We start from the raw sequence: 17867 nt of genomic DNA, 5'->3' as shown, positions 1-17867 counted from the left end.
ATCAGAACTCTAAGCACCTGAGAGAGAGCCTCCCAAAACACTGCCTTGTGCCATGCCCAATAGAAATAACCCAGGTGGATCACATTTACAATCAGGAGCTCCTCAGTTGCTCATTCCACTACTGAGTTTACAATGACTTATGGGTAGAAAAGCCATACTAAGTAATTTACTACACTGCAGACCTAAAATAGCCAAAACGAATTTGTAAAACTGAAAGACTAACTCCACCTGATACCAACATTTACTGTAAATCTACAATATTCAATACAGTACAGATTTGGTATAAAGACAAAGAGATCAATGAAACAATACAGTATAGAAATAGGTCCAAACATATATGGAAAACTGATTCTAACAAAGTTGAAAAGGTAATTCGTGGAAAAGGAACAGTCTTTACAACAATAGAACTTTTAAAAGAAATAATAAGAATATACCCTTAAGGAGCTCAGGTGACACAATGGTTAAGCCATACAGCTGCTAACAAAAAGGTCTGCTTCCATAAAGATTTTCAACCCTGGAAACCCTCTGAGGCAGTTCTATTCAGTCCTATAGGTAAGCTATGAGTCAGAATCAACTTGATGTCAATGATCTTTGGTTTGGGGACTTAAGTTGGGCAAAGATTTCTTATGTATGTCCCAAAAACATGATCCGTAAAAGAAAACTGATAAATGTCATTGAAATTGAAAACTCTTCTTTTAGAAAGGCAGTGTTAAAAGGATAAAAAGATAAGCCACACATGAGAATAATAAAATATTTGTAAACCCTACAGACTAGATAAAGTACTAACATTCAACCATCTGAAAACAAACCAACTTCAAAATTTAAAAGAAAAAAAAAAAGACAGAAGATTTAAGCTGATATTTCACCAAAAAAAAAAAACTGTACATTAAAAGGTGCTCAACATCCTAAGTCATCACGGAAACAAGATAACGGGAATGTAAGGATGTTAACGGAAACTGTACAGGCTGGCCTCATCTGCTGTTTACATTTTTACATTTGACATCTCAGATTATAAAACACTAACTCACTAGGCTTCCTGGCAATTGAGCCTCATTCCTTTGAGAAAGACTTTTAAAATGCCTACATGTTAAGTGCTTTTTTCTTTTCTTTTTTGCAATTTGATGTGTATTTCAGTAATTACAAAATTCTACTGAATGAAGTGTTTGATGAAAATCTTAATTCAAACAAGGAGCTGCCCTTATAAAACCAAAATATAAGCCCCACTCTTCTAGGAAATTCAAAGCACTTTGTAAAGGTCTAACCCAGTGATGTAGTGGATGAGGCATTTGGTTGCTTATCAGAAGCTCAGAGGTTCAAACCTACCAGCCACTCCGCAGAACGAAGAGGGGGCAATCTACTTCCACAAAGATTTAAAGCCTTAGAAACCCAATGGGGATCATTATAAGTCAGAATTGACTCAACGGCAGTGACTTTAGTTTTGGTGTGGAATCCAAATGTGAAAACTAGTATACTCCTGCTTTGCAAACAGAGTATTTGGGGGGAGGGGGACATCCACAACAGTGAATTTGTAGCCTAAATCGAATAATTTCATAGCTCTCCCAGAGAAATTTAAATTTTAAAATCAGAAATCCATTTATAAATTCATCTAAAATAGGCTGCCTCTCATGAATAGTTTCCACAATTATGCCAGCAATAATGGTAAGAACAAAAATCTTTAGAAAAAGAACTTATGCACAAATAACAATACTATGATTAAAAGGGCATCATGAACATAGATATAGTAATAAATTTTAAAGTAATTAATTTTTAAATACTACGAACATTTTCGGGAGCTCTGGTAGTGTAGGGCCTAACGCACTTGACTGCTAACCAGAAGGCTGGCGGTTCAAACCCACCAGCCACTCCTCGGAAGGAAGATGGGGCAATCTACTTCCGTAGTGATACTGCCTCAGAAACCCAAGGAGGGGTTGCTATGAGTCAGGTCCGACTTGAGGGCACATAACAACAACAGCAACATGAACATTTTCAGATACCTAATTTCAAAACATGGAAACAATAAGCAAGTTTTAGATGAAACAAAATTACCAAAAGAGATTCAAGAAGAAATAGAAATGGAGTCAGTAAAGAAAAAGCTATTGAACAAAAAAGAAAGAAAGAAAGAAAATCTCTGGGCTCAGTGGCATAATGCCTAAGGCATCTGGCTGCTAACCAGAAGACTGGCGGTTCAAATCCACTTAGCCACTCCTCGGAAGGAAGGTTGGGCAATCTACTTCCATAGTGATACTGCCTCGGAAACCCAAGGAGGGGTCACTAAGAGTCGTATCCGACTCAATGGCAGTGCGTTTGGCTTCATTTTGTAAGTTTTACAAATGTTCACAAGACAGTTATTTGAATCTAACTTTGCTAGGGGATATAGAGAATAAGTTCTAAACTTCCATTCATGAGATTAGTATGAAGTGATATAAAAATAGACAAGGATAATAAAAGGTGTATGTTTAATCTTCAAACTACGCATACTCATATCCAAGTGAAAAAAAACTTTTTTATTATAGCAGATTTATAGTTAAAATTATAACACATCAAATTACAAAGTTTCATTTTCCATATGTACATACATAGATGACTTCATCTCTGTGAACATTTACAATGTTGCTGTTAGCTGACAGAGAATCAGGTCTGACTTATGGCAATTTTACATATAACAGAACAAAATGTGGTCTGTTCCTGCTCCACTTTCATGACGTATGTCTGAGTCCACTGTTGGGGTTATTGTGTCAATCCATCCCATTGAGAGCTTCCCTTGCTTTCATTGGCCCTCTATTTTACCAAACATGATGCTCTTTTTTAGTGATGGTCTTTGCTCATAACTTTTTCAAAGTAAGCAACTCAAAATCTCATCATCCTCATTTCTAAGGAATATCCTGGTTGTATTTCTTCTAAGATTGGTTTGTTCATTCTTTTGGCAGTCTACAATACAGGCAGTTCCCACATTACGAACATGTTCTAATTGTGTCTTTAAGAATGTGTTGGTCAGTCACAACAGGTGTATACAGTTCTTATTTAGCCAAACTTTAGGGAAAAGAAAGGCTTTTAAGTCTTTTCAGTGATTCAAAAGCTTCACGTGCATCAAGTGAAGGTGACTGTAATGAAGAATTTGTGGCAAGTAGGGGTTGTTCCAATCTTTTCAAAATGAGGGAAATTTACATACCATTAAAAAGCAGGTGTTTGAAACACTGCTGACTCACTCAAAGACCAGGGAGTGAGGGTGAGGGGGTGTCCTACTCAAGATGGCAGTCGACCACACCACCTGGAATGTGTCTGGATTTCCAAGTACTTCCAATAGGAGCTCTGGTGGTGTAGTGCCTAAGGCATCTGACTGCTAACCAGAAGACTGGTTAGCAGCCTACCAGCCTCTCCTTGGAAGATGGGGCAATCTACTTCCATAGATGATACTGCCTCAGAAACCCAAGGAGGGGTCGCTGTAAGTCGGGACGACTTGATGGCAGTTAGCAAGCAAGCAAGCCAATAAACAAATCTCACAGCTAAAGATCCTGAAAGGGCTCAATTACACTGATTCCAAGTCTCCCACTGCAGAACTCTGATTGTAGTTTTTCCCATTTTGATAACCATGACAAATCATTCAAACTGTAAAAACTCAGGTATGTTTTTGTTTCACTCTGTAGACCATCACAGAACCAGCTTCAAGCCCTGCATATTTTAACTCTGGGACTGCCTGTGCATTCAATATTCTTTATTAACACCACACTCCAATGTGCGAATTCTTCCTTTGTCTTCCTTTTTTCCCACTATCAAACTTTCACATATGAGGCAACTGAAAAGGTCATGGCTTGGGTCATATTCACTTTGGGCATCAAAGTGACATCTTTGCATTTTAAAACTTTAAAGAGGTTTTTTGCAGTAGATTTTCCCAATAAAACACATCATATGATTTCTGACTGCTGCTTTCATGGACACTGATATTTGATCCATGAGCTTTTCATTTTCTTCATGAAAACAAAAAAGTGTAATCTATAGAGAAGGCTATAGTCTTTGATTTTCATCAACAAGTGCTTCAAATCATCTTCATTTTCAGCAAGCAAGGTTGTGTCATCTGCATATCATAGGTTAATGAGTCTTCCTCCAATCCTTACTCCATGTTCTTTATACATGTCAGTCCAGCCTCTTGGATTATTTGTTCAGCAAATTGTTCTAATTGTTCTCACTGCTGTCAAGTCAGATCTGACTCATAGTGACCCCTCAGTGGGTTTCCGAGGCAGCATCCATAGATTACCCAACCTTCCTTCAGAGTAGACTGCCCAACCTTCCTTCTGAGGAGTGGCTGGCGAGTTTGAATCACCAGCCTTCTGGTTAGGAGTCAAATGCCTTAGGCACTACATCACCAGAGTTCCCGTCAAGTCAGCTCCAACTCATAGCAACCCTACACACAGCAAAATAGCATACAGGTTGAATAAATGAAAGGATACAACACTGCTGCATACCTTTTTCAATTATGAACCACATAGGACTCCCTTCGCATATTCTAACAACTGCTTCTTGATCCACATATAGGTTCTGCATAAGCAGAATACAGTTGTTATTATGGTAGCTTGCATGTTACCATGATATTGGAAACTATGCCACTGTAATTTCAAATACCAGCAACATCACTCATGGTTGACAGGTTTCAGTGAAGCTTACAGACTAAGATAGACTAGGAAGAAAAATGTCATCTACTTCCAAAAAGTAACCAATGAAAATCCTCTGTACACTTATACAACAAGTTAAAAAAAAAAAAAAATCATTAAAGAGGAGCAAAAATCATCAACAAAGAATGAAGGGGACAGAAATTAAACATCAATTCTACTGGCAATGATTTTACCAACTACATTAGTAGTTTGTCATGCTATTTTACGAAGTTTATTAACACAGTCATGTTGTCAGAAGGTCTCATTACCTGGAGAAGGATATCATGCTTGGTTAAGTAGAGGGTCAGTGAAAAAGAAGACCCTCAATGAGACAGATTGATGCAGTGCTTCCAATGATAGACTCATCATAGCAAAGATTGTGAGGATGGCAAACGACTGAGCAATGTTCCATTCTGTTGTACAAAGGGTTGCTGTAAGCTAGAACCAACTCAATGGCACCTAACAACAACAACAACAATAACAGATGACATTATGTGTGCTGATACTTTAAGAAACAAAGATTGTGCTAGCATAATAAAATGGCTGACATAAATTCTGAATCAAAACTACATTTTGTTAGGAAAGATAAAAACTCCCGCTTCTACATTTCCAAGGCCGTAACTTTGAATTCTTCCCATTCATATATATACAGTCTTGGTGCTCTGGCTAGGTAGGACCAATAGACCTTGGCCCCCTATCAATCATCTTGCTTAACTGGCCTGGCTCTTACTCCATGCCACTCTTAGTAAATAAAAAAAGACGGTCAGGAATGTGGCTTAGCCACCTGTGATAGTTAAGGTTGTGTGTCAATTTCTCTGGGCCATGATTCTGACTGGTTTAGCAGTTATTATATAGTATGCCCCACGAGGAAATCTGATAAAATGTAATCACCTCTATGATAAGATCTGCTGTGAGCAGCAATCAGCTGAAAGAGAATTTCTTCAGGGATGGGGTCTATACCAATATATATGGGTGTCAGCAAAGACCTCTGACTTTCTCCCAGATCTGAATGCTACATCTGGTTCGTCATCATCTCCAGTTCCTAGATTTAAATCAGTGGTCTGCTGTTATTATCTGCTGATCTTGGGATTGTAGCCTGCATAGCCTGTGAATGCACAGCCTGCCATCTCATTTGCTGATCTTGGATGTGTCAGCCTCTGAAGCTCGCACCTGCTGTATTGCCTGCCAATCTTGGGTTCATCAGCCCTTGCAACTTTTTTAGTCTCAAGAAGCCTCCAGCTTGATATATGACCCATTGGCTTGGCAACTGCTAGCTTCTACAATTGTGTGAGCCATTTCCTTAACATAAATTTCTCTTCCTCCCTCTCTCTCTATATACATGTACATATATAGATATATGCTCCACTGGCTTTGCTTCTCTTGAGAACCCAGTCTAAGACACCACTCTGCAGCTTTCCATATGAATTCCATAAAGAAAAGAAATATCCTCACAACTGGATCAATAAGCAGCATCATGATAAATGGAGAAAAGATTAAAGATGTTAAGGATTTCATTTTACTTGGATCCACATCAACACCCATGGAAGCACAATCAAGAAATTAAACAACATACTACACTGGGCCAAAATATTGCCAAAAAAAAAATATTTAAAAAAAAAATCTTTAAAGTGTTAAAAAGCAAAGATGTCACTTTGAGGGCTAAGGTGTACCTGACTGAAGCCATGCTACTTTTAATTACCTCATAGCATGCAAAATCTGGAAAATGAATAAGGAAGACCAATGAAGAATTGATGCTTTCAAATTATGATTCCAGAGAAGAACATCAAATATACCACCAATTTCCAGAAGAATGAACAAATCTATCGTGGAAGAAGTCCAGCCAGAATGGCTCCTTACAAGTACAGACACGTACTTTGGACATATTATCAGGAGGGACCAGTCCCTGGAGAAGGACATCATGATTGGTAAAGTAGAGGGTCAGAGATAAAGAGGGGGACCCTCAAGAAGAAGGAATGACAAAGTGGCTGCAACAATGTGCTCAAACACAGTAATGATTGTGAGCATGGAGCAAGACCAGTGGGTGCTTTGTTCTGTTGTACATGGAGTTGTTATGAGTTGGAACTGACTTAATGGAACCTAGCAGTAACAGTAAATAATATGATTGTAAGGGAATAAGTTTACTCAAAATGTTCCAAGAAGAGATAGCTGAAAATAAAGAGACATACACACATTGTGACCATGAGACTATTACACACCCCCTTCGCTATCTTTACTATTAAAGCACACATCTCCTTCCATGTTGCAGAGCATTTGAGAGTAATTTCTGCCCTGTGCTGACTGTATCTGTAAACTGTATTACCCTCAATTAATCTCTTTGCTTTTACTTTAACAGACTGTACTTACTCTTCAACATTTCTTAGTGTCAGGTATGTGGGATTGATTCAAAGGTGCATTATCTTTGGCAGCTCCTGGGGTATCATGGAGTTCAGTCTCTTGGTACCAATGGAGCCACTTGAGCTTACTATTCTTCTCAGATTCTCAGGAGTGGCCCATGCAAAAAGCCTCTAAAATCAAGCTCTGCTTCATTGCATAGATGCTCTTTGATATTTATTATTGGTTTTCTCTTATACTTTATTTTCAGTTTAAACTCTACATTTTGATGAGTTCATTGCCAAATTTAGTTTAACATGGCTATTACTACAATACTCCCAAGATTAATAAGCTGCAAACAAAAATCTGGGCACAACTCAACTACATTGAGTATTCAGGGTGCTCACTAGCTATAAAAGCAGATAAAGTGCCTGTGACAGGATAAGCCAGATGCAAAATGGGCCAGAGCATTAGGCTGCCCACTGGTCACAAGCAAACTCTCATTGAAAGGAAAGTACATATTATTTTCAGCAAAAAACAGAAGAAACCTAACAGGATTTTAGTGGACTTCAAGAGAATCAAAGTTTCAGGCTATTAAGTTGGAACTCACTTTTCTTCTTAGGTGCACATTAAAGTTTCAATGCACATTCAGTTTTGGTGCACATTAAACTTTTCAGTACGTGGTCAGGTTTGGTGCACATTAAGGTTTTCAATGTACATTCAGGTTTAATAGCATGTGTAGTTCACTGTTGGCTCTAAGGACTTGGCAGGGCTACCTTCAGGTATACCAGCCTCTTATATAAACAAATACTTTAGCCTTTGTACCAGGTTGTTTTTGGAGTGCTGGCATGATTTTACTAAAGACAGTTTAGAAAACCAGTGACCACTGTGCAGTTCTTTCGAGGCAAATAAACAAGTTTTTCTTGATAGCTACTCAGAAAAGAAAGGCTCTCAAATTCAGCAACCATTATGAGATGCCTATTTTGTCTAGTATCTGCAAACCTCCAAAAGATGCCAGGGAAGTAAAATGGCTTCCATGCAAGACAGCATCTCCAAATTAATTGGAAAAAAAAAAAAACGCATGTTGGGTGCCTACTCTCCTTCCTTCTGTTCCCATTCCCTCTGTTCCTCTGATGACTGACACTTCTGGAGTCCATCTCTACCTCCTTATTCTTCCACTAACACCCCCTCTGAGCTTCCTTTCTATCCTAAAGAACTGCCCCAACGAATAACTAGAGAAACTTGTCACTGCTTCCTTTCTGGAGATGACTTTTATGACAAGGTATTAGAAGCAAAGTAAAAATTCAGGCCCTACCCCTCTGCTCCACTGCCATCTACTACTCCTTTGGATCCTGTGACTTCTTATGCCTATGATAACAATTTATCTGAGCGCCCTTTCTTTCCCAAAGAAGTGGCCAATAAACAACAGTCTGAAATGCCTTTTAAAATACATTCTGGTATGGATGTGAAATATTATCCCATACATTTATTATTTATACACACTGAAAAGTGTGAAAGATTTTTTTGACAGTTCAGAAGGAATCAAACCAAACTTTCAACTTATTCTTGACATTTTTAATAAATTAACCTGCAATTACCCCACCATCCAGATGCTGGTTTGAGGTTCATATTTTAAAATATTGTGAGCTGAATATTCTAGAAGCAATTTAGTAACTCAGCAATCATTGTAGGAAAAGTAAGTCTCTATCTGTCCTTTTCCATTCCCCTTCCAAAACATGGGTTTCCATTTCTACTGTCTTTACTTTCCTCTTAGGGGAAGTTTTGTTTGGTACACCAGTTTGTCAGAGAGGCTGAGATAGCTCCATTGTTGTTAGATGCCGTTGAGTCGTTTCCGACTCATAGCAACCCCATGCACAGCAGAAGAAAACACAGCCCGATCCCGCACCAAGCTTCATGATCCTTGCTATACTTGAGCCCACTGTAGCAGCCACTGTGTCAATTCATCTCGTTGAAGGCCCTCCCCTCTTTCGTTGACCCTCCATCTTACCAAGCATGACATCCTTCTCCAGGGAATGGTCTCCTCTGACAACATGACCAAAGTAGGAGAGGCAAAGTCTGGCCATTCTTGCTTCCAAGGAGCATCTTGGTTGAACTTCCTCCAGGACAGACCTGTTAGTTCTTTTGGCAGTCCATGGTACCTTCAGTAGTCTTTGCCAGCACCACAACTCAAAAGCATCAACTCTTCTTCGGTCTCCCTTATTCATTGTCCAGCTGTCACATGCATACAAGGCGACTGGAAATATCATGGCCTGTGTCAGGCACACCTTAGTCCTCAAGGAGAAATCCTTGCTCCTCAGCACTTGAAAGAGTTCCTTCGCAGCCGACCTGCCCAGTGCTACACGCCATCTAATGTCCTGACTGCTGCTTCCATTGGTGTTGATTGTAGAACCAAGCAATGTGAATTCTTTCACAACCTCAATCTTTTCTCCATTTATCATGATGCTGCTTATTGGTCCAGTTGTGAGGAATTTTGTCTTCTTTATGTTGAGATGTAATCCATACTGCAGACTGTGTTCCTCCATCTTCAGCAGTAAGTGTCTCAAGTCATCCTCACTTTCAGCAAGCAAAGTTGTATCATCAGCATGTCTCAGGTTGTTCATGATTCTTCCTCCAATCCTGATGCCATGTTTTTTCTTCATACAGTCAGCTTCTCGGATTTTTTTGCTCAGCATATAGATTGAATAAGTATGGGGAAAGGACTCCTTCTGAGTCTCTGGTAAATTTGTAAGGTTTATCTAGAACTTATTTTTCTGTTGAATTAAGCTGATCTTACCAGAAATTGCTATACCCATGTTAAGGAAGTAGACTGCTTACATTTTTGTGTCACGCGGTATTGTATAAGCTTGGTTTTTGTGCTGGCCTCACAGAGCAGTGAGTTTATGTGTTTTTTTTTTGTTTGTTTGTTTGTTTGTTTCATTTTGTTCTGAGAGCTTACTTCTATCTAGAGAATGTGTCTAGGTTTCTGTTCTGTATTAGGTTAAAGGACACACCTAGCATTTTGCATGGTGTTTCCTAAAATCTTAATTCTTTTCTCTTCCAAGAACTGCTTTTTGCATCTGTCTTATGATTTATGCTTTTAGTAGTTACTTTAAGAAACTCTGATGCAAACTGGTCTATTTGAAAAGTGCACTAGAAAAGATGAATTATTTATTTTAATTGGTATAATAAGGCCTTAAAAGATAAATTATTCTAAATTCACTAAAAAATCCTATAAAGAATGTAGAAGACACGGTTATGAAAATGAAATATTTTCCTACCCCTACATGGTATTATTAAGACAAGATTATAATATTTCTTCAAAAAGATGTATTTTGATTTGTCTAATGATAAATAAGTGCTTATATAAATTTAATAATATAGATGTGTCCAAAAATTCATGAACATTAATTTATCCTGACAAAGATTTATGTTCTGTAATATGTCAATCCTAAAATTAAACTATTTCTAAGAAACTTAAGCTAAATGTTTTATTTCTTTTCTTTAAGGAAATAGGGGTAATTTTGTCTTAAAATAAAACTACTAGTTCCAGAATAGGAAAGGAGAGACAGAATTAGCCTAGAGGGAAAAACAGTCTAGCCAAGAATTAACTCGTTCATTTACAAATTACTAATGAGTTTATGTATTTACTGTGTAAATAAAAGGCTATGCTAAAGAGAAGGCACAACTGCTTACTAAAAAAAAATAATGAAGAACAATAAAAAATAATTTTGTTATCTTTTATTTTTGAAAATATCTAGGTTAACTTAAACACAAGTGTAAGAATTACTAACTCTTGTCTTTGACCATGATCCACAAAATACAGAGGGAAGAGCATGTCAGAAGCAGGCTTCCGTGTCTCATTCTCTGAAGTTCCAGGGAAGCTTTTGAGGGAGTCTTCCCAACAAGATAAGGAACTTTTAAGACAAAAGAAAATAAGCAAAATGGTGTCATACTATAGTTATCAGAAATTGGGCAGATCCCCATCATAAAAAGTGTTTTGCATGGTGTTTCCTAAAATCTTAATTCTTTTCTCTTCCAAGAACTGCTTTTTGCATCTGTCTTATGATTTATACACTATAAACAAGTTCTCTAGGTTTTAGAGGAATTCCAAGAAGTCAAAAGACAAAAATCACAGTATGACACACCTGAAATCGTCTGAGGAGATGTTTCTACCCACAGCCAGAGACTTAAGGTTACATCTATATCACTGAATTGTCAGGTGAACAAAACTTTGTGATTTCTAAAACCAATTGATAAAATTTTAGAATTTAGCAACATTATCAATGTTCTTTAAATTCAAGAAAGGTGCATTCCAGAGTTGTATCTTTTCACCTTATTTAGTCAATCTGTATGCTGAGCAAACAATTTGAGAAGCTGGATTATATGAAAAAGAATGAGCCACCAGGAATGGAGGAAGACTTATTACCAACCTGTGATATGCAGATATACAAGCTGGCTTGCTGCAAGTGAAGAAGATCTGAAGCACCTACTAATGAAAATCAAACTCTACAGCCTTCAGTATGGATTATACCATAACATAAAGAAAAAGAAACACTCCTCACAACTCGACCAATAAGCAACATTATGATAAATGGAGAAAAGATTGAAGTTGTCAAGGATTTCATTTTAATTGGCTCCACAATCATTGCCCATGGAAGCAGCAATGAAGAAATCAAGCAACATACTGCATTGGGCAAATCTGCTGCAAATGACATCTTTTAAGTGTTACAAAAACCAAAGATTCCCTTTAGAGGACTAATGTGCATCTGACCCAAGCCACAGTATTGTCAATCACCTCAAATGCACATGAAAGCTGGACAATGAACAAGGAAAATCAAAGAAGAGTTGACGCATTTGAATTGTGTTGTTGGTGAAGAATATTAAATATACCATGAACTGCCAAAAGACATAAAAATCTGCCTTGAAAGAAGTACAGCCAGAATGCTCCTTAGAAGCGAAGATGGTGAGACTTTGTTTCATATACTTCAGACATGTTATCAGGAGGGACTAGTCTCTGGAGCATATTTAAAATCAGAAGTAAAGTAGAGGGTGAGTGAGAATTTAAAATAAAAGACCATCAACAAGATGAATTGACACAGTGCAAAGATGAGCTCAAACACAGCAATGATTGTGAGGATGATGCAGCATCAAGGGATGTTTTGTTCTATTATTAGTTGGAACCAACTTGATGACAGCTAATTAATAATTACGTTGATAGAGATTTCTTAAAACTCAAATTGTTGTTATGTGCCATCAAGTTGGACCCGACTCATAGCAACCCCTCCTTGGGTTCCGAAGCAGTATCACTATGGAAGTAGATTGCCCAACCTTCCTTCCGAGGAGTGGTTGGTGGGTTTGAACTGCCAGTCTTCTGGTTAGCAGTCTAGAGCCTTAGGCACTACGCTACCAGAGCTCCTACTATGAAATTCTAACACATCTTAGAAAAGCACATTATCTCATAACTATTTTAATTCTGAATTAATATTTCATTGCCTTTCATATGTAATCTATAGACCATTTTTTTTTTTAATTTATGTCCCTATTCTGTGAAACGCAGAACCTATAGCTTCCATGATAAAAATTTGGACATTTCAAGAACAAAAGAAAATTTGGTTTATTTGTTAAAGGAACAAATTCACTATACAATAAAAGTGACACATTCTCTACTTCAAGATTCATTTTAATTATTTTATTCTATTTTTAAAATATTGGATTTTTCCTTACTCTATCTTCAATCATTTTACTTCTTAAAAAAAAAGGGAAAGTAAAAGGTAAACATCATTGACACATAGACTCACAAAAGGGGTGATTTCAGACTCAGTGTGTGTTTTACAAGTGGTTCAAGAATATAATTCAAGGAAAATATGGTAAAGATCAATGGGCAATCTAGATTTAAAAAAATCCTATGGAATTATATTGGGGATTATAAACATTATTAATGCCTTGAAAGATCAATCAATTGCCTGAAGAGTAGACAAAAGAAACTAAAATGGAACCATGACATGATGTCAAAGGATGTAAAGAAATAGGAAATAATTGCTAAAATACCATGCATAGAACCAGCTCTGTGGGTACTATGTTCTCACAACCTGGAACAGTACTGATTATATTAACTGTTACTACTTCCAGGAATATACTTATTCCTTCCCAAATGGATTGGCTTATAGCACCTTTCTGGATGTCAGAATACTAGAATTCCAGGACATCTGGCAAAATGGTGAAAGAAGCGGAAAAGCTACACAGAACCTCGTCAACAAAGGAAAGAGAAACCAATTGACATAGATACAGAAGATAATTCTGGAGCCCTGAGCTTTGAAAGGAAGGATAAAGATGTGGATTAAATACCAACTAGTAGAAGAACCTGAATGAAAATCATGAATAGAAGACAAATGGAACTGCAGACTGTTGGCTATCCTGACAGTATGGCCAGCTTGAATATTTACAAGTGACATTAGGATCTGAGTAGTAACCTACGAATTGGCCCTGTTCATTAAGAACTATGTGGACAACTGCTCTGGTGGCTGATGAGTAGAAAGAAAAATAGCACATAAGGAGACAAACAGAGCTGTGGACTTTCAGCTGTCCTGAAGATGCCATCATTTCGCGTATCTGCAAGGACGATTCTGATACCAGTTACAAAAGTATAGGCTCGAATTGCTGAGGACAGCATGGGCAACTGCACTATAGGCTGACAACTGGAAAGGTCCACTATTTCCTTATTACTCTTATAACCCACACCCTCTTGGTGAACTGAATGGAAATGCAGACATCCCCCAACTCCACCCACCTTCTGGACCTGACAGCCTGGGTGCCCTGCCCTGCCCACAACCAGTTTTGTTTTTGTTTGTTATTATTATTATTTTTCTTTCTTTTTCCCTCCCCAGGTTCTTTTTTTTTTTTTCTTTCCTCCCCCTCTTCTCTTTGCCTGGTTCTCATCTTTTTTTCTTTCTTTTGGTTCTTCCCATCCCTTGTTTTTCTGTTTGCAGTTTTCTCTTTGTCCTTATTGTGCTTTTACTCTTGCTCTTTCTGGTTCTTTTCTCTTATTCCTCCCACCCCAGATATTGTGAGTGTTTTTTGTTTTTTATGTTTTCCTGTCTATTTATACTTTTTTTGCCTTTTTAAAAGTGTTTCTTTAAATATACCTTCTCATTTAAGGCTTTTTTTTTTTTTTTTTTTTGCAATGGTTCCTGTTTGTTTATGTGGTTTGGGTTTTATATCTTCATGCTTTTATCTTTTTGTGGGTTTATTTATTTATTTCTGTATAACTGAGTGGAGACAGCAACTGTGCCCGTATGACCCAATGAGACCAGCACTTCCCACAGCCCCACCTACTGAGTGACAGCCACTACTTGCTTCTGCACCAACTGAGCAATGACAGATTACAGCCAATACCACCTCAACTCACCTTTAACTGCTGTTCATGAACAGCTAAGAGAGATGGGTGCACATGCTCTCATTTTCTATTACACCCACCAGTAAAGAGGTGGTGAGTGCCTAAGTGCTAACAACTAGTGGAAAAAAGGAGCAAAATGCCCTGCTTACTCAGATATATCAAAACAAAACAAAGGAAAGGAAAAAATCTTGGGTGAATCACAATATATTATCACCAATTAAATATAAATACAATGATGTCACAATGTCTTAAAGACAAAAGACCATCACAGTCCATACAAAGAAGCAAGATGAAGTAGTAGGAACAAGAGACCAGGATGCAGACCCAGAAAACAAACTTCAGGAAGGAACAGCATTGGAACTCCCTGATAAGGAATTCAAAATAATTATATTTAGGAAGAACCTTCCATGGATTGAGAGACAGAACAAGAAATATAGTGACAAAATTAAGGAAAAAAAAAAAAAAAAAACAGATAAAACTCTAGACAATTTAGGAAAAAAATACAACTGGACAAAATAAACAAAAAATTAGAAATGATACAAAATCTACAAATAGAAATCCAGAAGATGAATACTGAAATTTCAGAAATAGATAACACATCAAATGGGCAAAGGAGTAAAATCAAATAGACAGAAGACAGAACTAGTGAGACTGAAAACAAATACTTCAATATTACTTTGTTAAGGGATCAAACAGAAAAAAGATTTTTCAAAAAAAATGAAGAAACACTAAGATTCATGTAGGATACCATAAAGAGGAATAACTTATGTGGAATCAGATTTTTTTTTTTTTTTTTTTTAAATCAGAATTACAGAACAGGAAGAGACATATAAAACCACAGACAAAATTGTTGGAAGAGAATTTCCCTAATATGATGAAAGATGAGAATATATCCATTCAAGAAGTTCAACGAACCCCAAACAGTACAGACCCAAATAAAATCACAAAAACATTATTATCAAACTCACCAAAACCAAAGACAAAGAAAGAATCATGAAAGAACAATGGAAAAACAAAGTTACCTACATAGGTTACCAAAATTGGGTGGCTTTAACAAAAAGAGCTTTATTCTCTTACAGTTTAGGAGGGTAGAAGTCCTAGTTCAAAGTGCTACCTCTGGAGGCTGGGTAAAAGCCCCTTGACCTTGAGCTTCAGCTCTGCCTCTTGCTCTGCCTCTTGCCACTGGAGCTAGAGAGGCATTTCTTCACTCAGGCAGCTGTTGATTGCTGAGGCTAACAAGCTCAAGGTCGACAAATAAAATGGCACAGTCCCAATATTATCAAACAACATAACAGGGCACGAGTTCAAGTCCAAAGACAATCCCAAGATCGGCTGGAAACATGGCAGACTGCTAAATGAAGACTCGGCTAAATGGAGGGTCCAAGCACGCCAAAAAGCTGCAGACCATTCCCAACGTTTCTCCTTATATACCGGAAATAGACCACATCCCTAAGGCAGCTACTCAGCTACTCCACTAGATTTCACCATGGAGTTGATTGCCAATCTCATCATGGGGAATAACTATAGCCAGCTGCCCAGCCACTCAAAACCAGGCCCAGCCAAGTCACCACATAACCTTAACTACTACACTTGAGGAGAAAATTATAAGTCACAGGGTAACCCCAAAGAAAAGTAATAAACCTTCACATCAAAATAAAAAAGAGGAAAATCACAAATATTTAGCAAATACTAACACAACACCAATGAAAGAAATAGTAACTAAATTCATAAACAAAATGAGATCAGGACAGAAAACTACATAAAACAGAGAAATTAGCAACACCTTGAAAAACACTTAACAAAATAACTACAACAAATTCAAACTTGATGATACTTAGACTGAATGTAAATAGATTAAATGCACCAATCAAGAGAAGGAGAGTTGTAGGCTGGATAAGAAAACATAACCCGACTTCTGGTAAGATGGAGGAATAGGCAAACAAATGACACAGACCTTCTCCAACAAAGAAAAGAGAAACCAATTGACAGAGATATGTAAGATAATCCTGGAGCCCTGAGCTTTGAAAGGAACTGTACAGAAGTGGATTAGGCACCAACTAGTGGAAAAACCTGAACGAAAACAGTGAATACAGAGATGGTAGGAGCTGTGGACTGTCAGCTACTCCGATGGAACCAACAGCCTGAATATTTCCAAGTGGTGTTGGGACCTGAGCATTGACCTAAAGATCAGTTCTGGTCACCAAGGGCTGCAGGGACGACTGTGCTAGTGGCCTATGACTAGGAAGGGAAACAGGAAGGAGGGAGTCAACCTGAGCTGTGGACTTTCGGCTGTCCAGAGAGCACAGCCATTTTGATTGTTTACTAACAATGGCCATTTTGGATATTTAAAGTGACCAAGGGCAAAGCCACTTTGAACATTACAAGAGTAGCCATTTTGGATACTTAAAGTGACCGAGGACACAACCACTTTGAAAGTTTACAAGTGGTGGCCATTTTGGATATTTAAAGTGACCGATGGTGCAGCCATTTTGAATCTTTAAAGGTGGTGGCCATTTTGGATTTTGAAATGACAGAACTCTCATTTGGATTCCAGGGACCTAAGAATAGCCTGTTTGCCAAGGATGGCAGGGACATACGGGAGACTGACAATGGAAAGGAGACAGGTGGTAACCGTATACCCCTGCCAACTAGCAAACAGAGGAGCACAACACACTACCAGTGTTATCATGGGGAATAACTATAGATATCATTGAAACAAAACAAAGAAAACAAAAATCATGGGCAAGTCACTCCAGCATGTTGTTATTTACTGTCGAATCAGACCCAACTCATAGCGACCCTTCCTTGGGTTTCCAAGGCAGTATCACTACCTTGGAAGTAGGTTGCCCAACCTTCCTTCCGAGGAGTGGCTGGTGGGTTTGAACTGCCAGCCTTCTGGTTAGCAGTCAAGTGCCTTAGGCCCTAAGGTACCAGAACTCCAACATACAATCTCCAATTAAATATAAACAAAAAAACATCACAACGGCTCAAAGACAACAGAGTATCATAATGCACACAAAGAAGCAAGATAAAGCAGGAGAAACAAGCAACCAGGATACAGACCCAAAATACACCCCTGAGGAAGATGCAGCATTGGAAGTCCCTGATAAGGAATTCAAAAGAAATATATTCAGGCATCTTAAATGAATTGAGAGAAAGATCAAGGAAAACACTGACAAAATTAAGGAAAACACAGAGAAAACCCTAAAACAATTTCAAAAAACCATTCAAGAACAAAATGACAAAATAAATGAAAAACTAGAAATGCTACAAAATCTACATATAGAAATCCAGAAAATTAATATTAAATTAATATATAACACATCAAATGGGCAAAGGAGTAGAACTGAATGAATGGAAGACAAAATTAGTGAGACTGAAGGCAAATACCACAATATATCTTTAGAAAGCAATCAATCAGAAAAAAGATCAAAACAAAATTTAAAAAGCCTCAGGATCATGTGGGAGCTCTGGCAGCATTGTGGCTAAGGCACTTG

The 17867-nt window shown here is 37.8% G+C and overlaps 1 protein-coding gene across 1 annotated transcript in view; it reads right to left on the bottom strand.

Annotated features, from left to right (window-relative positions):
- Positions 1–17867, bottom strand: part of FUT8 (fucosyltransferase 8) — a 307869-nt gene that overhangs the window by 212778 nt on the left and 77224 nt on the right. Inside the window, exon 2 of the mRNA XM_042781142.1 lies at positions 7363–7383. Coding sequence (XP_042637076.1) covers positions 7363–7383 — 21 coding nt within the window. The remainder of the gene's footprint in view (positions 1–7362; positions 7384–17867) is intronic.

The sequence above is a fragment of the Orycteropus afer genome, unplaced genomic scaffold (assembly GCF_000298275.1).
Source record: "Orycteropus afer afer isolate SDZICR_OR568_19922 unplaced genomic scaffold, OryAfe1.0 scaffold00088, whole genome shotgun sequence".
NCBI classification, from domain to species: domain Eukaryota; kingdom Metazoa; phylum Chordata; class Mammalia; order Tubulidentata; family Orycteropodidae; genus Orycteropus; species Orycteropus afer.
The sequence above is the reverse complement of the archived record's forward strand: the minus strand, read 5'-3'. Positions and strand labels throughout refer to the sequence as shown.